General features: G+C 37.5%; 4 protein-coding genes across 6 annotated transcripts; 2 read left to right on the top strand and 2 right to left on the bottom strand.

The window, feature by feature from the left end:
• Positions 1–82: 82 nt before the first annotated feature.
• Positions 83–2124, bottom strand: mrps36 (mitochondrial ribosomal protein S36). Of its 2 annotated transcripts, none has more exons than XM_056729501.1 (5): positions 2015–2124; positions 1444–1509; positions 867–930; positions 522–721; positions 83–350 (listed from the first exon to the last, which is right to left on the bottom strand). In XM_056729501.1, the coding sequence occupies exons 2-5, from the start codon at positions 1492–1494 to the stop codon at positions 333–335; spliced, it is 333 nt and encodes a 110-aa protein (XP_056585479.1). In that variant the 5' UTR covers positions 1495–1509; positions 2015–2124; the 3' UTR covers positions 83–332. The 2 variants fall into 2 exon arrangements, with proteins under 2 accessions (XP_056585479.1, XP_056585480.1); XM_056729502.1 differs by having other exon boundaries at positions 1444–1512; positions 2015–2104.
• A 24-nt stretch (positions 2125–2148) lies between these two features.
• Positions 2149–4167, top strand: cenph (centromere protein H). 2 transcript variants are annotated; one of them, XM_056773112.1, is made up of 10 exons: positions 2149–2284; positions 2444–2578; positions 2685–2740; positions 2833–2869; positions 2951–3019; positions 3094–3150; positions 3231–3294; positions 3415–3466; positions 3584–3741; positions 3822–4167. In XM_056773112.1, exons 2-10 carry the CDS (start codon positions 2469–2471, stop codon positions 3906–3908), a joined length of 690 nt encoding a protein of 229 aa, XP_056629090.1. In that variant the 5' UTR covers positions 2149–2284; positions 2444–2468; the 3' UTR covers positions 3909–4167. The 2 variants fall into 2 exon arrangements, with proteins under 2 accessions (XP_056629090.1, XP_056629089.1); XM_056773111.1 differs by having other exon boundaries at positions 2160–2284; positions 2400–2578.
• Positions 4168–4232: 65 nt separating this feature from the next.
• On the bottom strand, positions 4233–8583 carry pola2 (polymerase (DNA directed), alpha 2). Its single transcript, XM_056773110.1, has 19 exons — positions 8479–8583; positions 8099–8225; positions 7842–7966; positions 7625–7710; positions 7470–7527; positions 7246–7355; positions 6930–7120; positions 6762–6850; positions 6520–6672; positions 6365–6427; positions 6123–6177; positions 5909–6033; positions 5737–5775; positions 5580–5653; positions 5379–5487; positions 5051–5157; positions 4859–4915; positions 4609–4735; positions 4233–4505 (listed from the first exon to the last, which is right to left on the bottom strand). The coding sequence occupies exons 2-19, from the start codon at positions 8178–8180 to the stop codon at positions 4353–4355; spliced, it is 1803 nt and encodes a 600-aa protein (XP_056629088.1). The 5' UTR covers positions 8181–8225; positions 8479–8583; the 3' UTR covers positions 4233–4352.
• Positions 8584–9188: 605 nt separating this feature from the next.
• On the top strand, positions 9189–12723 carry dimt1l (DIM1 dimethyladenosine transferase 1-like (S. cerevisiae)). The gene is made up of 12 exons (XM_056773416.1): positions 9189–9345; positions 9617–9690; positions 9844–9930; positions 10019–10080; positions 10158–10251; positions 10343–10392; positions 10589–10712; positions 10913–11005; positions 11086–11150; positions 11229–11292; positions 11597–11703; positions 11804–12723. Exons 1-12 carry the CDS (start codon positions 9288–9290, stop codon positions 11844–11846), a joined length of 921 nt encoding a protein of 306 aa, XP_056629394.1. The 5' UTR covers positions 9189–9287; the 3' UTR covers positions 11847–12723.
• Positions 12724–26141: the final 13418 nt, after the last annotated feature.

Raw genomic sequence — 26141 nt, 5'->3', positions numbered from 1 at the left:
AAATGCAGGTGAATATCCACTATGGCTGTGTACATGATGGCCAGAGATTCTGCCAAGAGTTACCAATTAAACAAAACTACAATAAGGGTGGACAGCTGTGGTTATTTAATATGTAAAATATAAATGTAAATATACAGCACCTAAGTAGATAAACAACCAATCAAGCTGTGCAATTATATTAAATAATAATCTCTTTATACAATACTATAATCATGACATAGTGGTATTTTGACATAGAATTCCTTTTATTTTGAGAAAAGAATCGAGAGTTTCTTTTGTTTTTTTATTTTGAGAAAAAAAAAAGTATGCCGAGAGAATAAATTAGACCACTGTCACTCTGGTCCACCACGCTGTAAGAAATAAAAATATTAGTTATTACATAAATTACTGATTAAATGTCAATACCAGCTATCCATGTTTTTAATATAAAACAACAGCCACATTAGAAGCTTTAATCTCAAATGTATGCAACTAATTTTGTTTCATCATTGTGATCAGTAAATACAAACACTTGTTTTTACCTGAATATAATCCATTTCTTCGAAGTCAAGGGTTGCCCTGCGATATCTCTGGGGAAGATCTTTAACTACAGCAATGTTATCAGGAGTTCCAGGCAGTCGGGTGACGGGTCTGGGTGGAGGCGATATTGATGCTGCTGGCGGAGGTGCAGATGGAGAGATCTGTGGGATAGTAGCTGCAAGGACTTTCAGCGCCTCTTGAACTGGAATGACAGTACAGAAAAAAGTACCACTGAGCCTGCTTTTAAATTGACTAAACAGAAGAGTACGTGCTTTCACAAAAATATTGAGCACTGTTATTTTAACACGAATAACATTCATAAGGGACTATATGGGAATATTACTGACCGTTCGGCCTAGGGATGCCCACTCTATCAGGAAATTTTATTAAAGGTGCATGAGGTCGCACAACCTGCAAAGGAAGAAATATTAAACAACCACAACTTTATAGGAATTTTTCTCATTTGACTTTTTACATTATATACTAATAATTGTTCATGTGTGCATGCTTCACGAAAATTAACTAAGGTTTAACTACATTAACAATTTGGTTTTATTTGTAGTATCCACAAACGATCCATAGATTTAATAGTGATATGACATGTGTTGCAAAACTATAGTTAAATGTTATCCTGGCAATAAAACTAATACACTAATAGCTAACACACTTTTACTACAACAAAACAATGGTTAATTTTCCCACGGGTTGACAATACCAGGGTTTACTGAAGTGTAAAGAGGGCTGTAAGAGAACTTAGGTGTGTCCACAAGGGCACCAAACAAATCAGTTAAATCAATGCGTTGTGCCACAGTAAAAGTATTCGTGTTTAAACTGTCCATGCTGTATAGGAAAAGTGTGATAACCGTTTATACTGTGACCATAAATGAACGACATGTCACATGTAAACGATCAGCGAATATTTACCTGCACGACCCTGCCGGCGGCGGCCATCTTGCCACTCACTTTGCTTCCCATGACGACATCCGACCACTGCTTCCGGTTAAAAAAATACAAGTTAACACAACCAACACTAGAGGGCACTGTTGTAATACGGTTAAAGTTAAATGAAAATCGCAACCAACAACCGCTTTTAGACTTGACTAGAAGACGAGGGCATGTAAGGACTAACATAACATAATCTTAAATATATATTATATTAATAATCAAGCAGTAATTACTATATGTGTGATAAGATAAATAAGGCGAGTCTAACGTTCCACAAGCTGTCATTTGAGCCGCTGATCAAGATGAACTTGACAATTCATACACATAACTCATCCAATCCATGAAACATGAATAAAGCAACACTTCAGCAACACTTCAGCAACACAACAATAAAGTTAAACGCATTAATTCCACCCTTTTCCAACCTGCTAAAATGCACAGTGGTCGTGTCTTTAACGCGACATTAAACATATATAAAGTCAAATTCACATATAAAGGTAAAAAGCACCCATTCGTGCCACAAACATTCTATCTAGGTGTCTAATATTACCTTATTTCCCCATTATGACCTCCAAAACACACTATGTTGATAGCGACCTGTGATGGCCAATCCTTTATTCTCTACTCATGCCTTGCTCGACTACAGTGGGCGGGGCTTCGTGCACCATCCTGCGTCACGTGACGGGCGCGTAGGGTCTCAACTTCCTGGCGGCAGTTTCGTTCCGTCTAGTCGAGCGGTTTGGACAATTTTATCAAAATAGTACGTTTATACAAGAGCATTTGTAATTAAAGCACAGTGGACACGACAGGAGGGGGCGAGGTAAGTGAAACGTTTCAGTGATTCATATTTTATTCAGCGTATGAACATCAATGTGATCATATTGTTTTGATATTGACGCAGGCTCACAGATAATTTACATGTTTCTGTGTAACAGCGGCTGTTCTTCACATTATGAGAGTCTTGTTTCAAAATCTAAAGGTTTTCCGGCGCAGAAACAACAAAGATGAGTTGTGATAATGAAGACGGGTCCTCAGATGTTGTGTCTGTGGCAAAGACTAACGGCCAGCCCGAGGCAGCAGCTATTGATGGGGTGACACCAACACGATTATTAAAGTAATTGACATTTACTTAGCAATTACTTTGCATTCATTTGATACCAATACAGTACAACGAGAAGTTGCATTGTAATTATATTAATTTCATGTATTTCTCCCTGAAGAATGAAGGACATCATGGAAAACCAGTGTTTTGAGATGAATGTTAAAGTCAGCATGGGTAAGCTCCTGTTTGTCATAAAACGGCACTTTTTTTATAGATATTAACCACTTATAATCAACCCGATGCTAAATGTAGTGTGTTATACTTAGGGAAGCAAAAGGGCTCTTTTGAAGAACATGCAGATCAGTAAGTATTTATATATTTTATATTTACATCTGCACGTTATATGTCCTGAGATTCAACTTGCTTTTTTATAACAATCCGCAGATCCAAATATGAAAGTGAAATAGAGCAGGCAAGGCTCTCATACTTCAACAAAACACTGGTATTAAACAGGTAATTATCCAGCGAATCTAAGAAACTTTTTTTTTTCTTTCTCTTTCCTGACTTTTGAAATGTTTGTGTTCCAGAATGCAGATTTGGAACGTCCTCATTGATAAGATCATTCAGAATGATGCAGACGCAGAGTAAGCGAATGCTGAAGCGTTATTTTCATGTCTCTACTATGATACAGTTGATTTTACTGTAATCTGACCATACATTATAGATCACTGAAGGCACTGACTGATCAAAACACAGAGTTATGTGAACAGACCCTGAAGATTATTAAGGTGGGAAATTTACTGATCCAACATAGAACATGCTTTTGTATGTTTTGTCTCATTTACAAATACTTAACTGAATAAACAGTTGTATGGCTAAATTTAATAACAACTGATGCTTGTATTTAGGAAACACGAGAACTTCAGGACCAGATCACAGATATACAGAGGGAACGACTTGGTACCTTCTATTTAAAAAATACCTTTGGCCTCTTAACGACGATGAATATTTTAGAGAATTTAGTGAACAGAAATGTTTATTCTTATCAACATGCCTTATTTTTCTGTATTTTCCTAGAACTAAAAGAACAGATAAAGAAAAAAATGCAAGAGATAAATGAGTGGAAGCAGGTAAAGGAAAACCAGGGAGAAGTTCAACAGAGAGCTAAAGAGCGAGCTGAAGCAGTGCTGGAGAAATATCAGAAGGTCACAACCATTTTACAGAACGTGTTGCGGGTATGAGCTTTCTCGGAGCTTTTGTGTTAGTGACAATATGCATATGAAACCTGTCATAAAAGACCTTTCCTGTTTTTCAGGGAATTATACTTGCCAGTAAAGTGAACTGGAGAGATGACCCTAAATTAAAAGACATTGCGATGGGACTGGAACACATACCTAATTGAAGAGGACCTATGTAAACCAGTTCTTCAACCTCTGTAAATAACAAATGCTGTGTAAGACATGCTGTTTAATGTGCCAGCTTTATCCAGAAATGTTCATTCGAGCAGCAAAAAAACATGATCTTGTATAGATACGCAAAAATCTAGTTTTCGTAACCTTGCCCTACAGTTCCTTCTCCAAAAGCGTGCATTTTAAAGGTTTTTATACTGTTTTATGAAGTCTAATAGAATCTTAATTAAAGTTTTACAATGTCAAGACTTATGAACTGACTGCTTAATTTAATATTTAGTTGTGCGTTTCCTATGTAAATATCACACTAGACATGCTGTGATTTACAAAGTAATTTATTTCTTCAGCCATGTTATATGAAAAGATTTAATACTGAAATATAATTACAAACATGATTTAAGTTCAAAAGCAGTAGTACATTTGAAAATACAGGTATTTCATATTTTCACCACCTGTCCGGCTATACACGGGCTTACTCTCTTGCCCTCCACCATCACAGGGTTTGGTTGAACAAGCAATCGTCCATAAGTCCCGCCAACCTGTCCTTTAGTGAGGCGAGCAGGATTGACACACACACAACCAGACACGTCCTGGGAGAGTGGAAAATTATTTGTCATTACTAGCATAACATTACAGACAACAGTATTTAGTTGAGAGGCTACAGGATACTTTTCTGAACTATGCTTCATTTACCTTGATGAAATAACGAAGTTCAGAGGGAGCAATGAGGATGTCAGGTGTAAGAGGCATTTGGCCGAACTGCTGAAACTTCTCATAATCCATGTTTACCTCTTCTGCCGGAGGATAGAGGGGGTAGTAGCTAAAACAAACCATGTTTAAAAGAAAACCTTGAGAAACATACAACTGCACATTACATATAGAGTATCGACAGAAGTACCAAAGCCTATAAATATTTTCTATTCAAAGATTAATTGCTACTAACCTTCTCTGGGTCAACATGTGTTTCATAATCCGTGAGAAACGTTCAGTGCCCGTACCACTGTAAAAAAACAGTAATACTAAATCAGTGCTTGTGATTTCTGTTTTTGAAAGAATTGATTTAAATGTTTTAAATCAACAAGTGTTACATACTATTGCATGTTTGTACAATAAGTTGTTGCTTCAGTAGAATTACCTGCTGATCTCTTCAGCTCCCATATAAAACAAAATGTCCGTTGATGTCAGACCAAAAGTCACATTACCAATGAGGAGTGTGCAGGGGTCAGGAGCTAAGGTCACCCGCTGAAGTTTGGAAAGAAATTTAAAGAAATAGCGACAGCGTAAATATTTGGCTCTTCTGATTACTACATTTGCTAACAAATAAAGACAAAATAGTGTCAAGATATTTAACCACCAAGACTCAGGATTATTGAAGCCAGCCAGCAAAAATATTCTGCATTGAACTTCAAATGCCTCAAAAAGTTCTCAAAATCCTTTGAATTGTGTTTGTAATACAATCGCACCATTGTATCTTCTTTGCTGAGGTTGGGCAGGCTGAAAGGTGGCTGCGGATAAATGTAGTGGTGATGAATATCTCTTTGAGATGGCACAAACACAAGTCTGCATCCCGTCCTGAAACAATCCATGTGTCAAAAAGTAGTAAGCAGAAGAATTACCAATTGGTGAAAAAGCTCATGTGAAGATAAAACAAAAAAATTACACACCCTTTGGTTCCTTCCACAATGCTGTCAACACATCTCTTGAAGATGGTTTCAAATTGTTCTGTTACCTGGTTTTTCTGTTTGAAAATGTAAACATTGTTTTGGTGCGATCAAGACGAATGTAACTTTAGAAAACAAAAACTTATGGAACCTGATTTACCTCTATCTGTTCATGCTTGGAATCAACAAAAGGTCCAAACTACAAGAAAATGAAATAAACTATTAGCTAAATGCATGGAAACATCTGTAAAAGTCACAACAAACCGTTAAATGTTCAATTATCATGTGGTTCCTGTTAGTTTGACCAAAACAAGATACACTGCTGTACTTACCAGAATGCACACATCAGGCCGATCTCTGTTGATGATAGTAATGAGGTCAATCAGAGGGTCATAGCTCAGACTGTCACAGGGTGTATATGGTCCACATGCCATCATCACCATTACAGGCTCAGACACTAAGAGAGAGGAAAGTTAATGAAAATTGCAAACGATAAAATTATATTTTGTAATACGGGTAATGCATTTGATAAGTGTTCTTGAATACCTTCATCTACTTCCTGTTTCACTTCAACCGGAGAGTAAAAAGGCAAAGAAATACCCTGGATAAAACCCCAAAATTGTTTAATAGAAAGCAAACATACATTTCATATTGTTTTCACATTTATATTAAACTCTCAATTGTTCTTTGAATTCTGGACAGAACATTTACAGATCCACACTGCTTTACAATCAAAAATAGTAACTAAGATCGCAAAAATGTCTAAGTAGAAGGACCATGAGTGATACCTCGTATAGCTTGGTGGCAACAAACTTTTCTCCAGAGGCGTTCATCCCTTCCATGACAACAACCTAACAGAGAAAGGCGACAGAGGGCAAAAAATGTAAAAATAACATAACAGTACAACAGTAGACACATTTCAATAATTTTGCTTGTTTCTCACCTGTCCTGGGAAGAGTGAGAACTCCTTGAGTTCAGACAGATCCACTGGCACCTGTCTGCCCCCCTGTTCCTGTCCCGCCTCCAACAGCACAGACTGGGCATTCAGCTTTCCATTACTATCACAGCACACCTGCCCCAGTACTGTGATACTGTCCTGCAAGATAAACGTAAGAGATAAATCAAAACCAGCCTCAAACATACTATTAAAAAAACCTATGATGAGGGTGGCATCTGTGCTTGTACCTGAACAGGTAATGAAACCGGAGAGAATTCCTCTATGTTAATATGCGTCCGCAACTCCTCACCCAGCTCTTCAATCTTCCCGGTCAGAACTACAGATGAGATACAAACACATATGTGAACGAGGAAAACTGTATGAATGTTGGATTCAACGCAAAAACACGGACTCACCATCTCTGATATCTCTTAATCTCTGAAACATGTATTTGTAGCTGCTGGTAAGTGAATCCTCTTTCCCCTCCAACAACTCAACGCTCACGTTCTGTCCTTTACCTGACCAGCGAGGACCCTGCACCACCCCAAATGACGAGACCACCTCTCCTCGGCCTCCACGTGTGCTGTATTTCTGTGAGGGGGTTGCACTACACACACACAATGTCACAGATTTTTTTGACAGACTAAACAGGTCATGTATTTATATTTATAAGTAACCTGTCTACATATTCTCTTTTAAGTAATGCAAGTAAACGTGTGGTAGTTTGGATACCTTGGGGAGAAGCTGGCAGGTGACAGCATTAGACTGGGACTTGCAAGGCGGGCCACACCCCTCTTAGACTGAGGATTTTCAGGGGTGGTCAGCGCTCGCTTCTGAGAACCCTGCAGACACAGACATGAAAACATTCTTATTCTTTAAAAACCATTATAAGCAAACAATAGTTCATACCAATGGTTTTCATCAAGTGTCTTAAGAAATCTGTCTCTAGTTCTCACCTTGGCAGGTGTCGAGTAAGAATCAAGCAAGTTTTCCTCTTCTTCTTCTGCTTTTATTCTATAAAACCACGTTAAGAAATGCACTGTTTTCAACTTTAATCAAGAGGGCAATAAGAAAGAAAAACATCTGCTGTTGGTGTGAACTGAAAGGATACAGTTCCTGGATAGAGTTGATGTCTCTGGTCCTGTTAATCTGACTACCCTTCGATGAGCCTTTGGACCTTTTCTTCTTGTTAAGTATCTGTCAAAGAACATAAGCAGAACACAAATCAAGACATGGCCAAATGAGAAGATCCAATAAGCACCAGACTGTTTTATCAGAGATAGACAGAGATAGACCTTAATCATAATTTTAAAGTCTGTTTTACTAACTTCATGTTCAAACTGATCCAGGTTGTCAAGAGTGAGGGGTCTCTGTTTCTTTGAGGAGCTGAAAGCAAACCACTCGCATACAATCTCGTCTCCACTCAGCCTGTGACACAAACACTGTTCCAACACTACAAGAGAGAATTACAGCACGGACACCCTCAGACAACATAAATACCACTAATATAAAAAACAGATACATAGTTAATAAGAAAAATAAATATACATTTAAAGAAATCAAAATAAAGGTAACACCGTCTTACTTTTGTCCACAGTTTCATCTGTGAAGGCTATGCTGAAAGTGTCCAGTTCAGATTTGATGTTTTCTGCAGTGACTGATGCCATTCTTATTGTCTCCGATGTGTGCAGATGAAATGTGGGAATCTTTCACTTCATAACAGAAATGCCATCAATATATGGAGATCAGAAGACACACATTTCACTATTGCTAAATGTAACGTTACAGAAAATCGTCAGGAACATATAGCAAGTAAGTTAACGTTACTGTCTAATGCTAAATCATTGGAACATTGGAGTTAGTTCATAAATAAAATCTTACGTAAATAATCAAAGATTCGGAATAATAAAGTTATCTAATCATTACAGAAACATACTAAGGTACAATTATATCAGAATGTGTTACCTTTTAAATCAAAGCCGGAGACCACCTGTCATATTATTCACTAGTCCTTCACCTCAAGTTCGGATTGCCGCGAAAACACAGCTCTGAAAAATCACTTCCGGTTTTTCTCCGCATTGACCGCTTTGGCCCGTTGGTGCGGTATGTCAATGCCGCCGCCATATTGGACAGGTCAAGACTGCCCACAAACAGTCAAAAGTGAACGGGTTTTTGAATAAGAAAGAAAAAGCCGGTTACATTTCTTAACAGATTAAACAACCTTAGGTACGAAAAACAGCTCCAGTGCATTTTTAATTCTATGAAAATGATTTGTTTACATTTACATTTAAGCATTTGCTAGACGCTTTAATCCAAAAGCGACTCACATTGTATTATCCTACATTTATTTCTAAATGTGAAATTCTCTGGGATCGAGCCCGCGACTGCGTTGTTAGCGCAATGCTCTTACCACTAAGCCACAAGAAAGCATTTGTCGTAAGCAATTGGGAAAAATTTCCATTTGACATCAACATCAAAGACGTTAACATCGGTTTCGCAATGTGAACGCTATAGTGTTTTTATTTTAAAAACGTAAAGATTTACTTTGTTTTTATAGGACTTGCCCTTTCTAAAATGGCGGCCCCATTAACATCCTTTCATGGGCCGATGTGTGTTTTTGCTCCTGTGCGGCAGGGGACGCTAGCAGCTGAACATCCAGACAGATCAGCTGAAAAGAACCCGAACCTCTTGACACACGTGTTTGATACAAAACAAGTATATAGGACTATTTGCTCTAGATTTTATTGTTTTAATTGTCGGACAATATTATTAAAATGCCTAAAGTTAAAGCGGAGAAAAAATCTCGACAGCACCAGGAGGTGAAAAGTCAAGGTATGTTTAATGTGTGTTCTTTTTTATCATGTTAGCTGAAGGCTCATGTTAGCAAATGGACCCCTTTAAATCCGTTTTCTAAAAGTGACTTAATACTTTATTTTCATTATAATGTATAATGCAAAGGAAATAGTCTATACTAAGTTAAGATCCCATAAGGTCGATGACTTAGGTTTATGTGCATTTTTGGGGGGATACGCATTATTTAAGTTTTTATGGAAACCGATAGATGAATCGTTAATGTCAGTTTTGTTTGATTTTTTTTTTGCAGGAATTATGTTCAATACTGGTGTTGGTCAGCATATATTGAAAAACCCTTTGGTGGTCAATGGCATAATAGAGAAGGTAAGTAGTATGAATCTGTCATTTTTTTGGGACATGACCCTTCTGCAAGCAGTGACAGCTTTTTATCTGCCTGAAATAAATGTATAATTTAAATATAACTATGTTGTACATGGACCATACTTGCACACTTTTCATTTAAGACTAACTTTCCAGGCAGCATTACGACCAACAGACGTGGTTCTGGAAGTTGGTCCAGGAACTGGTAACATGACTGTCAAACTTCTGGAGAAAGCCAAAAAAGTAAGTGCCATGTTATATTGATCTTTATTACACGTATTGATTAGCTTTCGCCACGCAAAATGTAACATATTATTCCTTTAATTCACAGGTAGTTGCTTGTGAGTTGGACACCAGGCTTGTTGCTGAGCTTCAAAAACGAGTTCAGTGCACGTAAGTGTTTTTTCTACAAATGTATTGCATTGTCAAGCATGTTTTTGTTAATTCATAAATAACTGTTGCCTTTACAGTCCATTGCAGAGCAAGCTTCAGATCCTCATAGGTGATGTCCTCAAGACCGAACTCCCTTTTTTTGATATCTGCGTGGCTAACTTGCCTTATCAGGTACTATTTTAGAGATGCTATTGCTTTTGTTTTTCTTTGCATCTTGTCGTCTATTCTGAATTGATGTTCACGCCATGGTTTGTTTCTCTAGATATCATCCCCTTTTGTGTTCAAGTTGTTACTTCACAGGCCATTTTTTAGGTAAGAAATACCTTTGCAAACAGTAATATGTGTTTTGTATGTTAAAGTTGTTAGCACTGTCTGCTTTTGAACTTCTTTTAACAACACGATAGTGTTGATGAAACTGACAGAACTAGTTACAACGTTTCAGTATTTCAGTAGAGACCAACATCATATGGCTAGGTCGTGTCTGAGATATGTATTATCTCATCTGTAGGTGTGCCGTGCTGATGTTTCAGAGGGAGTTCGCAATGCGTTTAGTGGCTCAACCTGGAGACAAACTCTACTGCAGACTTTCCATCAACACACAGCTCTTGGCTCGAGTAGATCATCTCATGAAGGTTTGAAGAGACCCTCTACACTATCTAACAAACTGCTTTTGCTGGCAGTTACTATAATTACCTCCATAGATTTAGTGACCATATTCTCATTGTATTACCTTGTGATTTTAACTTTGAATGTTGCACAAGGATGTTTAAATTCTAAGGATTGTGTGAGATGCATAGTCTGTGGAGTAAATGAATGAACTGTGTTTATGAAGGTGGGAAAGAATAATTTCAGACCGCCCCCAAAAGTGGAGTCCAGCGTGGTGAGGATCGAGCCAAAAAACCCTCCACCACCTATTAACTTTCAGGCAAGTGTCGCTGTTTTAGTCAAACTTGTTATCATTACTTGGCAAACACACTGTATAACCTTGTTTATATGCGTTTGTAGGAGTGGGACGGTCTTGTCAGAATTGCATTTGTTAGAAAGAATAAAACATTGAGTGCTGCCTTCAAGTAAGACATTCCTAATTGAACTTTTTGGGATAAATCAATAGTGATAGATTCTGAGACTATAATTGGTGTTTATCTTAGGTCTGGTGCTGTTGAGCAACTTTTGGAAAAGAACTACAGAATCCACTGCTCCGTGCACAACATGGTGAGTCTGCTGTTTTTTTAATGTAAAAATAATAATAGCTTTGTTTACATATAATAATAATAATAATAATAATAATATAATGTTTGTAATGCTCTAATAGAGATGACTGAACATGTCAATTTGTAGGCCAACCAGATAAATAATCCAAAATATTTCTTTAGGTTGTAGAACAGTTTTTTTTATTTTATTAAATTGAAAATTACTTTATAAAAAACCAGCTTTTTAAGGATTGCTAAAAACTTGTCTGTTGTAAAAGAGAATATTTTTGTAGTTTGTTAAAATGCCTTTTGAAATTCCATGGCAGGAAGTGCCACAGGACTTCAGCATTGCACAGAAAATTGACAGTGTTCTCCAGCAGTCCAAGTTCAGTGAAAAGAGGGCACGTTCTATGGATATAGATGATTTTATGGTGTAAGTATTGTCGCCCTTTTTCAATTCACACTTGGAATGTATTGTTTCCATTACTTTACATTGGGTTAAGTGTCTTTTCTGCATCCATATTTTATGGTAGGCTCCTTCACGCTTTCAACTCCGCTGGAATACACTTCTCCTAAGACTTAAGGAACAGCTACTAAGTTGACAGGAAGTGATGTCACAGGCTTCTCGTGTTCAGGTTGATGTTTTCCCCTATGTGAAGGATTTAATAACTTTTTCAATGGGACACAGGCGTTGAATGTTTCGTGTGGCCTTCCTGAATGGGAAAATAATTACAGACTTGCAAAGCTCATTTGTGTTCTTGACGAATGCCAGGTGATGTTTTTGTTTGTGGCTGGGATTGAAGAGAACATTGATTTTCAAAGAGATATTACTTATAAATGAATTTACTCACTCTGTGGTTGTGAGTACAGCAGCAACTTTCAGTCTTCTATCTTATAAGACTCTGCATTACATGTGGAATGTAATTGCAGTCGACTATGTGCTACTCAATAGTAGACTGACCAGGTCAGACAGTAAACCCGTTTGTATAGTCGTATACTATTAAGTATAACTGTATTTTGCTATGTAAACATGACTAATAATAAGAGTATACGGCTGACCTATTCTATTAAAATGTAGCAAGAAGTCGTTCATGCATGATAAGAGTATTTTTAGCATTCAGAATGAAGAAAATGAGAAAGTGAATGAATATAATATTGTGGTCTCAAGGATGTTGTGCTGTTTTAGTGCTGTTTAGTCTGAAAAAAAAACCCACAATGGAAAATGGTTAAAACCCAGTTTCTCAAAACGGTATTGGTTAATTCATCCTCTTATTAAATGTATTTTATCAATATTTGTATCCACATAAAACTCTGGTGAATCTCTTTCTTTACTTTTCACGTTTAACACTTGTTTTGCTGTGTGCTTGAATTCAAATCATATGAAGCATAAATTATTATAGTGGTACTTGGGCATAAAAACAATTATATTATCATTAACAGATAAAATAACAGTGCTGATGGTAGGTCACATTAACAAAATATTCAATGAATAGATTATTCTTTGGATTGTAATTAAAATCGTCACATGGTTGATGATGTTGAAAACTTGTTTCAATGCTTGTTGTCATAACAGTATTTACCACTAGATGGCACTCGAGTCTCGTTATAGATAGTAATACTGTAGATGAAGTCGATGTTTATTCGTATTTCTTTTCTCGCTTTTTTCTTTTCTACTATATTATCATTTCCTTGCCTTTCTTCATGAACTATAGATCAATTGATCTGTTTTTATCTGAATAGAAACTTCTTTTCAAGAATCACTTTTCAATGACTTTCAAATGATGCATAAAACATGAAATCATTAAGCACAAATTTGTCATTTGAGTTTGACATTTCCAGTGATAAATGTCACCTGAACAGGTGTATCTTCCATCGCAGGATGTCCTAGGGCGTAACTAAGCTTGTTTGCATTGCACCTGCTCGTTTGAACAGAACGCCGTCTTACAGTTTCTCAACGTCTCCCTTTATTTTGTGTAAGGTGTGGCTAAATTGTATGAGAAATTTAAGGAGCATTATAGCAAACTACTTAACAAACATTCCTGTGTCACAAATGCTCACATGATCTTATGCATCCTCTCAGTTTCTCTCTTGCTTCCTAAGGTCATGGAGAAAATAATTACTTGAGCTTTAGGTGTGAATCCCTCTAATGCTGCCCAGATACTGTCCTAGTTTTCTTGTGCGCAGGTTTTTGCCAGTCGCTGAGCCTCAGGCCCGCTGATAAGATCAAGATTAGAAATTCAAATGTGTTTCTGCTTTGAAGTAAAGGGAAAGAGAGCTTTTGAGTCTGGGACCCCGAGGACGTGCCAGCCGAGTCTACACATTGATCCTGCGTAACGTGTTTGACTTTGAGATTTATTTATCTACTGTATCTGTTCTCGTTTGCTCTTAAACCGTTCACTTGGGGCTGATACTCTTGATCACTGTAATGCTTTGAATTATCAGATGTCATGGGAAACGTACGACCTATCACTCGTTGCAAGATTTATGTCAACTGCAATACTTTTCTCATAGTTGTTAGTCGTTTACCACTGATGTCACGTCTATGAAAATAGTGTAACAGTCGGTGTAGATTTACCCATCATCTTGAAAGAATTACCCATCATCTTTTGAAAGAAAAGACGTTTTTCTCTGTCTAGTCTGATCTTCATCACTCGTTCACTTATGACATGCCCACATGAAGCTAGTGGGGGATTCTGATTGGTTGGCTGCTGCAGACCGTGGTAGTCTTATGGTCTCGTGGTACCACTCAATGTAGTATTTAGCTCCTATCAGGGTCAATGGTGCAGGACCGGTCTTAATGACCCCTTAACGTCGATGACACGGTAAAAGCTTTGTCTTAAATCTTTTAACAGGAAACAGACAGGAGACTCCATCGTATATGTCTTACTAACAGGTTCTCGATGATGTTGTCATTCGAGCTAATTGTTGTACATTTTGGTTGATTTGCAACACCTTGGATATTAGCGAAACTTGATTGCCTAGGTAAAAAACAATGCACTTTATTAAATTACACTTAATAACATTACTTAAAGGGATAGTTCACATTCGAAATGAAAATCTGTCATTATTTACACGCCCAAATTAATTCAAACCTGTATCACTTTCTTTCTTCTGCAGAACACAAATCCTGCACAAATATACACTGTATATCCTGCACTTGCTACACTGTATATCCTGCACTTGCTACACTGTATATCCTGCACTTGCTACACTGTATATCCTGCACTTGCTAATTGCACTTCTGGTTAGACCTAAACTACATTTCGTTACACTGTACTTGTATATGTGTAATGACAATAAAGTTGAATCTAATCATCTAATCTAATCTAAAATGAAGATATTTTGAAAAATGTTTGTAACGGCAAACCATTGGGCCGCAATGGTTTTGGTCACCAACATTTTGCAGAATATCTAATTTGGGTTTTGCAGAAGAAAGTTATACATGTTTGAAATGACAACAGGGAGAGAAATGATGACAGAATTTTCATTTTCAAGGTGAACTATTCCTCTATTTTCACATTAAGTTTGTCCTTAATATACTAAAAAAAATTATTAAACTAACTTAAAACTTTTTTATTTTAAAAAGCCTGATTCATATTTGTTTTGCCCTCATGAGCTCTGCAGCTTGAAACATTGTGCGTATCCCATTCGACTCCCTCTTTAAATCAAACCCTGATGTACCGGGTTTTACACCACCGACACTCAATAAATCATTTTATTGAAATACTTTGTTTTTCATTTCACTTTGTGATGTATTCTTAATATAAAGACTGTTTACATTATTCCCTTGGTAATTTAATGCGATCTCAAAATTAATGAAGCCCCCCGACAACAAGTCCTCTCACCGCGGAGGGAAATGCAGCGATCCTCGCGCACCGCATTCCATAAGAGCTTTCGCACTAATGAATAAGCCTGGAACTGTCTTCTCTGCATATATTTTCTCTCTCACCCCCTTCAGACTAATGGATGTTTGAAATGTGCAGGGAGACGAGCTGTACGTTGAGGTATTCCCTGCGTGCACTGCGGGACACGGCACAGGACCGCGGCTGGGCTCTGACCCGGGCCCCCTGTTGGATATTGATGTCTGCAGATGTTCCCATACAAAAAGGGCAGCCTTCTTCTCCTGATAAATCATATTAGGGGGGATTCACACTGCATTATTAATGGTCCACACGGAGGGATGAGAGAGGGAGAGAAAATGCTGTTCAGCCTTTTCAGCTGCCCAAGGTTAGACAGTCTGGTGCAGACAGCAGTTAAGAGACCCTGACAGGTGCGTGTGTGAGAGAGAGGGAGAGAGACAGTAAGAGAAAGATTTTCCCCATGGGAGACAATGATCTGGAGCTTTTCAGAGCCAGCCTTGCTGTGACAGGCCTCTCCACAGCAACCTGTCAGGGCAGCCCCTTTCAAGCAGGTTTGAGGGATGTCATGGGGCTGTGGCATGGCGGTCTCCTGGAGGGGGAGGAAGGGAGGGAGAGAGATCTCCTATGCTCGCCCTGCTGACTTTTACAGCCAGGGATTTTACGAGGCTGTGAAGCTCAATCAGTTAGATGCATGCATTCTGCATTTTTATAATTTAATTTGAAGAAGGACGTACGGATGTGTTCGGAAAGGCATATCAACTTTGTACTTTTACTGTTCCGCAGTATATTGTGTGCGTGTACGGTGCATATGCAAATTTTTCCACGTGCAGAATACCCTGAAGACCTGCTACATTTGGCAAAATGTGCAGTATACAGCAGAACACACTGCATACTTTATCCATTATTGCAGTGTGCTTGAGTAACAATACTAGCAGTGCAGTGAGCAGTCTCGAAGTAAACACAGCTACGTTTTTGATCTTAGTGGCTCATAACTTTTACAAAAGATGATGAAATATTTTATTCCCTTTAAGAACTGGACAAGGCTAATGTGACCTGACCCTGTCTGAAATACCATTAAGTCATAATCGAGTCATCGAAAAATCATATTGTAATGAACATTGATACTTTGATATCTGAAAGGGATAGTTGGGTACCGCCGTTGTTTGCTTACCGATATCCTTCAAAGTATCTTCTGTTATACCCTGCACGAGAAAGTAAGTAGAGGTTTGAAATTTTATGAAAGGGAGTAAATTATTGTTATGTTGTGAAATCAATGTTTATGCAGCAAATGTATATTATACTATGTATAATATACTATTTTATAAAACAAAACTGTGTCTTAAAATCTATCATATATATGATTTCGGACAATCAGCAAACATTTTTATGGCTATGACAGCTGTACTTTAATGCTTATGTTTAATTAGATTATGCAACATTGACCTGGATTTCACAGACAGGTTCACATATCGTAGTGTACTTTAAATGTTTATTGTAGAACAATTCCACCACACTTTATACGAGACCGTTTTCAACTAAAAACATAAAACATTTCATGCATTTTGGCTGTTCGTATAGAGGCCGTTTACACAAGACCGCTTTCAACAGAAAACATAAAAAAAATGTGTTTTTGCTCTTTAAAGGGACTGAAAACGGATCTCTAAGTGCAACATTTTAAAAACCCAGCCGTTTTCGTTTCCATGTAAACTGCACAAGGTCAGTTTTCTGAAAAACGACGACGTCACGCGCATGCATATTAAGCACTCAGTCGTGTTGTATAGCCAAAACAATGTAGTTGCTTCTTATACTTTGAGCTCCCGCTGCTTGGCTATGTATTAAAGTTTCCCCAGCAAAATGTGGATTTGCTTCATCAATAAAACCAGAGGGGAGACACTTTTTGCATTCGCCAGACTCACAAGCACTTTTGGCTTATAACGTGCATGTGTATGTATCGCCATCCACTGGCCTGGCATGCATACTACAGCATTTTTATCCGTTTTCCTGGATCCGTGTTTTGATAACGCTTTCATGTGTACCTGAAACTTTTCAAAAACGACGCTTTGAGGTACTGAAAGTGGAAACTTGAAAACAGAAATGACGACATTATCGGGATTATTCCCCAAACAATAATGGCGACGTCCATGCTTCATGTTTTCTCAAGCAAAAAGTACATTTACTGCACCACTACAACCAGAGGAGACATTTTATATGCACGCTACTATATACACACCTACAAAGTGTATTTAAAGAGCTTTTAGATTAAAACAGTTTATGCTGATGTGCGCAAGCACGTAGGATTTCTTAAAGCGCAACAATGCCATCCACTTGCCATAATTTTTATATGTTTTCCCGGATCCATGTAAATGCAGATCGTTTTCATAACGCTTGCGTCTGTACGTGACACTTTTCAAAACTGCAAAAGAAAAACTTTTCAGTTTTTTATCGTGTAAACGTACTCTTAATATTTCATCCGTAACATGTGAAAAAATTTTTATGGTCATTTCCAAAAAAATATTAATATTCATTTGCAATTAATCTTAATATTTTCAAATTGTATCAGGCTTTTAGCTCATAATTTATGGCCCAGCACTGACAAAATCTATTTAACCAAATAAACCAAATGTTTTGTTTATATAACTGCTGAAATGAGATTTGTAAGTTACAAAAAGCATTGCTAATAACTTCGGACATACCATTTTCTTTTACTGTTTACGCTGTTATTCATGCAATTTCTACTCTGAATCATCCCGATTGCGGATAATGAAAATGGCAGTAAAATTCAGCCCTGTTACTTCCTCTCCTTCTCTCTTCTCTTCGCACTGTGGTTTTGAATGAATTAGCTCCCTCTTTGATGGCAAAAGCTTTGAAAGCTTGTCCTCTAGACGCCCAGCCGCCCCCGGCTGTGGTTAATTCCTGGAGCAGTGCAGGCTGCTTCTGAACATCCAGAGGGGGTGGAACAGGCGTCTGGGGAGCGGGTGAACAGTACGGAGGAAGAGCCTGGACTCTTCCAGCCGGAACAACCCCACTCAACTGCATACAAGTTCTCCAATGTTCTCCAATGTTGTAGCCACAGGAGTTGAATTCATTCGAGAATTAAATGCATTTAATGCACCACTAAGGGAGATAATCTCTCCCCTGTGGCAAAGGCAAGACGGTTTTGTATCCATATTAATACTTTTTTTAAATCATGTCGAATTACGCTCCCAGTATGCCCAGCTCAAACAAAACTGGGACACATCCAGAGATCTGGAATTGAGATCATGTTTAAGGGATGATTCACCCCAATTTTTTCATTTATTTTTTCATTATCCGTATGTTGTACTTTTTTATCTTTCTTGGGAAAGTTCCTGCAGGACTTCACTTAAACGGATGTTTCACTCGAAAATAAAATGTCTTCCATCATTTACTCACCCTCCTGTCATTCTCAACCTCTTTGACTTTCTCCTGCAGAACAGAAAAGAAGATATTTTGAAGAAAGTTGGTCACTAAACAACACTGACCCGATTGAAAATGTCTTCTTACACCAAATGTAAGACTCACATACAGATTTCAAATGACATGAGGGTGAATAAATGATGACAGATTTATTTTTTAAGAGGGGGATGTGAACTGTCTTTTTAAGAAAATTAACCAGTGTTTCATTATGGAACAAATAAGGTTTATATATTACTATACATTTACTACAAATACCACAGTAAAACTTTATCTATTGTTGAGAGACCATTTGTGGTTTCACCATAAATAAAACAGTTACTATAGTTAAACCATGATGAAACAATTCTTGCTTTGATTAGATTTTTTTGACAGCGGTGTTGCTTTAAGAGAAGCACAAACATAGTGTCAACAAAGGACTTTACGTGGCGTGGTCAAATTTTAAATTATTATGGTGTTCGAGTGCGTTCTATTGTCTCTTGTCGCGCGCACCGTATCCGGTGTAGACACTGTGTTAAATAAGTATAATAGTTGTAAAAATAGTACCAGGCCTTTGTTATGTAGGCCTACATAACATTGCATTCGCTCTCTAACCGGATAAATTGCATTCCTTGTAAATGAAATCAGTTACATATCATATTATATTAATCATCCATGATTATGGACAATGAGGTAAGTGTACTTGAGCGAACACACACACAAATAACATTTGCAGTCATTTTTCCGTGCGTATAAGCAGCACGGCCATCATCTTGATAATTGAAAATGCAGGTGTGAAGGAATGTCAGCTCTCTGCTTGAATAACATCATTACTCCCACTCTGAGAGAGCTGAATACCAAGGTCTAGGCTGTTAGTTGCCAATTATGTCTCTCCAGGAGAGCATGTGAAAAGAAGCTCACTCGTCTAATTGACTGTCAGGCTAGCAACGCCGTGTACTCACTGTTATCAGACGGTTTGCGAGTCCCACAAATGGTGAGCAGGACCCTTCGAGCTAAATTTCACAGATTAGGCTTTTAGATTAGACATTTAGAGAACAAACATTTAGAACCTATTGATTGTTTCATGTTCATCTCAGATACACTTAACCCTATTACATAGACCCTGTGAAATCAAAATTGGAGTTTTGTGGCTTTTAGACCATCTCCTTAGCTTCGAAGTCTTCTTGTGTACCTCTCAGCTTTACCGGATTTTACACCGTTTCCATTCCAGGAATACAGACCAAAATATTGATTATTCATACTGCATTCACTTTGTCCAATAAAGTGCTCTCTAGTGCAGTGAATCTCAACATTTTTGACTTCAAGGCTCCCCCATTGTCCACAACAATAACTGAAGGCCGTCTCCATGCACAATTTCTTCCCACGCCTGAGCATAACTAGAGATATAAAAATTTGTTTAAATATCCAAGAATTTAAGCTAATTTTAAGACTTTGTTTTGTCTTAAAATAATTTCAAGACATTACGCCTTATTGGACATTTTGCTGAGGCCTCCTGGTGGTGATACACTGTTGCGACGTCATGCAAATTGTGAATCATGTTCTGCTGTGATCTAAAAGAGAAAATGAAATTAAGTAAGGAAAAAAAGAGTTGTTAATTCCAAAGTACTACAAGACATTAAACAACACTTATCCAGAAGCAGTTCTGTTTTTCTTTAATGCACAAATCGTATACAAAACAAAACCAAAAGAGCTTTTAGAACTGAATCGAATTGTTGCATCTGTAAGACTTTCATGTGTGAAATAAAAAGCAACGTAGTGCTTCTGCACCGTTGTTTTTTACGTCTTGCATATTCTATTTACTTTTTCATCATAGATATCTTCTGGTCATTGGTTATTGGTCTGGCTAGGGGCTAGGAATATAACAATTTATATCTTATTTATATTAATTTTGATTCATATTTCATTGTATATTAATTGTACTCAATTAAATTGAAACTATTCAACAGTTAATAGTTAATATTTCTTTGGAAAGGTAATGTTTGGGCCACATATCGTTTCTTTATGTTGTTGCCAAATGGTTTATTTGCTCTGTTTATGACCATTGTTATGTATACCTGAAATGTCTTAAATATGCAAAATTATACCAGTAAGACTCTTTAAAGTTCAGCTCTATCTCTCGAAGGTGTTTCAGTTTAACTCCTGTCAGACCTGCTGTCTGGGCTGATGTGGTGTTCAAAGGCAAGCTGTTGTCAAGCCAATGTGTTTAGTTGGTAATCCATGTATCAGAGTTTTCCTCCTGAGCTTCAGAGAGTGAAGGTCAAACCTATGTTGTCAGCTCGTCAATCCGCCCTGTTAAGTCTCCACCGCCGCGTCTCATTGGCCCATGAGCGTGCGTTTATGCTCGGGGAGGTTGTTGACCTCAGGCTAATTTCCTCTTTTTTTTAATGACACACAGACAGCTACCACTTCAGAAGGATGCCTGTTTCGCAGGGGAGCTTCATTAAGCCTCGTCTCAGCCCACGCTCAAGCACGCAAGCAAACACAAAACATGCCGTCACACGCAGCCGTCGTGACTGTCTCTGATCACTAAGTTCCTAAAGCAGATTCTATCAGACGTGATTGCCAAATCTGCTTCTCTTATTTCTGGCTGTCATGCGGTTTGGGTTGATATTTCTAGACTTTGAACACAGCATTGTACTTCTAAACAAAATTGAGGCCTTATTTGTGAGATCAGCAGATTTTAGTGACAAGAAAACACACTTTTCTTTCTTTTACCATTCTGGTTTATTTGAGCTCAGAATGCAACTCCGACATCATCGGAAAATTATCCTTATTGTCATTTTAAACACTGAATCTTGAAAATAGTCAATGAGACATTGCACTTATATGATAGTATCATAAATATACGAAGATAATAGTTTTCAGTTATTGGCTAGTTGCACGAAGCCGCCATATTAGATTTACGATCTTCGAGTTGGGCATGTTAACTTCCGGTCGTATAACACAGTGTGTGAAAATAAGGATTTTTGGATATTGGATATTTCAGGGATATGATAGAAAATCTTCTGTACATTTCTGAGTACCTCCTTAAGCTAACATAGCAAATAGCAGTTTAAATTTGAGTAATTGATTGTTTAAAATTTGCATATAAAATAAGAGTTGAAATCACATGTTATCCATCAAAAATCCCATCCTTCCGGAACATGTTACCCGACCCCATATCAGCAATCCCAAATGCTCAAAAATATGATAATTTGTTTTTGGTTGTACAAAAATTTGCCTCTGAATTCTTTCTTGCTGTTTACAGAGTCTTGGGTCGTCCCAAAGACAGGTGTGATGCCAAGGACACCTGTTTCAGTTGTAGGCGGTAGGGAATTTTATAAATCATAATTTAAAAATAGCTTACAGAACCTTTTAGTATTGCTATCCAGGTTCAGCTATCTTTTTCATCAACAATATCATCAAATATTATATGCTTCTCAAGATTAATATACATAAGTTGCATTGACTGTCATTTAAAGCAAGTTTTACTGTTTCCATAAGGTTTATAACATATTTAGTGAAATCCATGAAGAAATTCAATTATGTTTTTATTGATCATCAAAACTATCCGGAAGACTCGGCCTTGAATTGATGAGCTGGGTGTGGACAGGATCCTCTCCAGGAAAATCAAGGTCAGAGCTTTTTACCCACACCTCTCTTCTCATCTCCTCTTTCAGTCTTTTCATCCCCCGCCACTCACATGCACATTTGAAATTCTGAAATGAGACTTGGGAATGTTTGCTGTCAAGCTGTGTATCTACTGAGAAGGGTCATATTGATATAAAATGCTTTGGTATTATATCTGAAACACTTTTTTTCTCCTTGAAGTTGGATGCCCATGCACTGGCAGTCTATTCGATGAGTCTAATGCATGTTGCACGTGAAGCAGGAAAGCACTTTTTTGATTTGACTATTTCTATTGTAAATGGCTGACACCACAATTTATTAGAAACTAAATTCCTGTTTCATGGTACAGGGTTGATAACAAACTTCTGGGATGAAATCAACACTGGATTTGCCAAGTTTGTCATTAAAGTTGCATGACATGACCTTTTTAAACGGAGTGTCTATTTACACTGAGTACAAATAGGCTGCCTTGTTGGCAGAGAGTATTTGCACTGGCTTCGCCCACCAATTTGTGATTGGAATAGAGAAAGTGTAAGAAAGACACCATTTCAAATAGCAACTTTAGTGGCGTAAATTGTAAAGTCTGGATAACTTGGCAAGGGAGACCAGGTCCATCTCTAGCCGAAAACTTTCTTTAACCTTTTTTTATTACTTTACAGATCATAAAGGCATAAAATTGAATTAAGATAGGAAAAATATTTGTATTCATAAAGTTTAGGTTTAGGGGCTGTGTCCACCGAGGCGTTTACGCCTGCGGCCGGCATCTTGTTTTCAATGGTAATGGTGCGCTTTTCAAATAAGCCATAAGTTGACTATTTTTCCGGCTCAGCGCTGGTGCTATGCCTAACCCACGATCAGTGCCGCCGTTCTTCCAGTCGCTCGGAGTTGAATAAATGCTCAACTTTGGGTAGAGGGCGTTTTCAGCCAAGCTCATCATGTTTTCAGCAGTGTAAATGCGCCACGGTGGACACAGCCCCTTAGGGTAAGCTTAGGGGTAGGTGTAGGGCTTTTATATCTCAATAAGTTGCCATCATTTTAATAATTTTTATAAATGTAATGAATTACACTTTGTTATTATTGCAAAAATCTTTAACAATAACAAAACTGAGGTGCAAATAGTAACGTTATCTGCCACTATTTATAAGTACCAATAGCATCTCAAAATACAAAAAAATACAGAAAATACATTCGTTTTCGGTTAGTGTAAATAGCATATTGCTAAGAAATGCTGCTATTTTCACTCCGTGTAAACAGAACCAACTGCTATTTAAACTTAGTGCAAAAAGCTGCTGCTTTTTTAAAATCTCTATTATACTCTGTAGCTTAATGCTTTTATAAAGGTTTTTATAAGGTTTAATAAGAGCTTTGAAAACAGTTCATCCAATAAGATTTAAACTGTGATTGGTTGCTTAATATAAATCCCGACCAATTTGGTTAAGTTCAGTCTCATTATATGTCGAAATCTTGGATTTGAGAGGCACAAAGCATAACTGCATTACAGTCTTTCATGATTTAATGAGTAAATGTGTTAAAATTAACACCGGGATGTTTTTGCAATGTCAAGATAATTTATTCTTTTTTTTGAGTAAATGGAAAAAAGTGTTGATGTCTATTACGTGTCTCAGACTCAGCACAAACACATTTGCCCTTGTGGAGCTTAAAGATAAACTGGTGGGGATGGGCAGGCAGGTTGGGGCAGATACCAGGTCTGTGTGTTAAGTCTCGTTCACAACTTTCCAACCATAATTGGCTGTGTGATAATGGCATTAAACCTTCAGGGAGAAAAGGAAGAGAAAAGGAAAATGAATGAGGGACAGAAGTGCGTGTTGGAGAAAGTGAGGCCACACGGAAGCTATAACTCTGACATCAAGTCTTTTATCGCTAAGGACAAAACCAGTTCCAGTCAAGCAGATATGCAATTTGAAAATTTATGAGCCATGTTTTTCCCCTGCCATTTGGGACACCCATCACTCTGACCTGCCCACCCTTGTCTTTCCCTGGTGTTTGCTGGAGACTTGTGTTCTGTATCTAGTCCTCAGCTTTGATTCATCGCCAGAATGCCCTTGTTGTTAATGAGGCGAGACGTGCATCAGCATAACGTAAATGTAAAGCTTGTTAAATTTGGCAGTTTGATTAAATAGGACCACCACATGGTAGCGGTCATCGCATAAGAACTCGGCCTACCGGCTTTCCTTCATGAGTAATTAATCTAACGGAACGTTTTAATGCAGATAATCGACTAAATCTCAGGCACAGTCCTTAAATTTAGCCTGCGGTGTGAATTTGCTATAAAATCTGGTCACACCGAGTAACCTTTTACCAAACAGCAAAAGATGACCAACCACAGAGCTGAAAATCGTCCGCCACAAAGTAGGTGCCGCACAATGCATGTAATAACCTGCTGCACTAGGTAAAAAATAATGTAAAATGTGTCCTTGTGAGCACAAAAGCAAATCTCATTACTGACACACTGTTCTTCAGCATCAGAAAAGCCACTCCGTTTTCTGAGGGAGTATGATGTTCTGCACTTCAGTTAATACATGCTGAAAATAGTTTACAGATGTCTAGGTATAATACAAAAATGTTTCATTTACCAATGGCAATATTAACATTATCTCCACACCATAATGTATAGTGTTCCTTTAATGGCTCATTCCATATAACACATATATACAAGTATTACAAAACACATCTGAGGTCTTTAGAATTAGCTGTTAATGATTTATGTTAGTATGTTTACAGCTTAAATTTATCCTAAACTTTTGGAACCCCAGCATTTACAGTGCTCTTCGTGCAAGAGGTTTATAGCACTACTTACTCATAAACTTGGCTTCCTAAGCTGAGTCACTCGGTCATATTGCTCCTTTTGACTGTCCTTTGGCCCCACGTGGTTTGACGCAAGAAAGAAGAAATCTTAATAAAAAACAAATACTGTAATCCGGCCACTGAAAGCTGTCGTGCATTGGCACATAGAGGACTACAGTATATTGACGCAGCTGAGAAACCTCTTTAGGCTTTTAGGGTTGGAGAAAATTCAGAATTGAAAAATTGGCCTTCTTTCAGATTGGAATAGAAATTGAATTTAATTGACCCATAAGATGTTTAATTGGGATCTTCATTGCAATGATAGATTTTCTGAATTTGTAAATTGTTGCACAACAGTGGAATTTCCTTACAAGTCTTGTTTCACAACATGAACAATTAGATCAATTTGAGTTTTTATGCTTATTTATTCCCGATGTATATGTTGCTGCCTTATACATTAGGTATAAAGTGGCTTTACAAACAATTTAAACAAAATATAACAAAATGTTTCATCTTAAAAAATTAAGTTGTAATAGCTTGTAAAGCCAATTTGAATGTAAAATGTCTTGGATGATTTGAACATTTTTTATAGTATACCATATCTCATATGCTTATGCTTCTCTTTGAAAGGGATAGGTTGCACATAACATTACTTCACTTATTCTGTGCACATAAGAAATAAATTCACGTGACTAATAAATTAAACACTCGCTAAAATAAAGGTGCAAAAAAGTGTATGTTGCCATTAAATCATGGCGTAGAGATATTTGGGTTCCTCAAGGAATCATTTCTTTCTGATCTTTTTATAGTCTGTAGAACCTTATGACTACAAACTTCCGTACAACAGAAAGATGATGTCAGGTTCTTTTATGGAACCAAACCCAACAAAGAGTGTTTTAGGAACCTTTATTTTCAGGAATTTGTAGAATTTTTTATTTAGAGGTGAATGCTCACCTCAATATCTTTTTATTTTGTGCAGTTCAAATATAAATATAATCTTTTTAGAATATAATACTGTAGCTAAATAAATAGAATGTAGATAGAAAGAACAATACGAATATTTTCTCTGCATCTTTTGCTGCATCCTCCTGCGTCTTGCTGTGATGCTCCCTCATGCCCTAATAAGCTGCCTGCAATCACACCTAATACCTTTTACCCTGGTGAA

Source organism: Triplophysa dalaica, chromosome 18 (genome assembly GCF_015846415.1).
Source record: "Triplophysa dalaica isolate WHDGS20190420 chromosome 18, ASM1584641v1, whole genome shotgun sequence".
In the NCBI taxonomy this organism is placed as follows: domain Eukaryota; kingdom Metazoa; phylum Chordata; class Actinopteri; order Cypriniformes; family Nemacheilidae; genus Triplophysa; species Triplophysa dalaica.
This window is presented reverse-complemented; position numbering and strand designations above follow the sequence as displayed.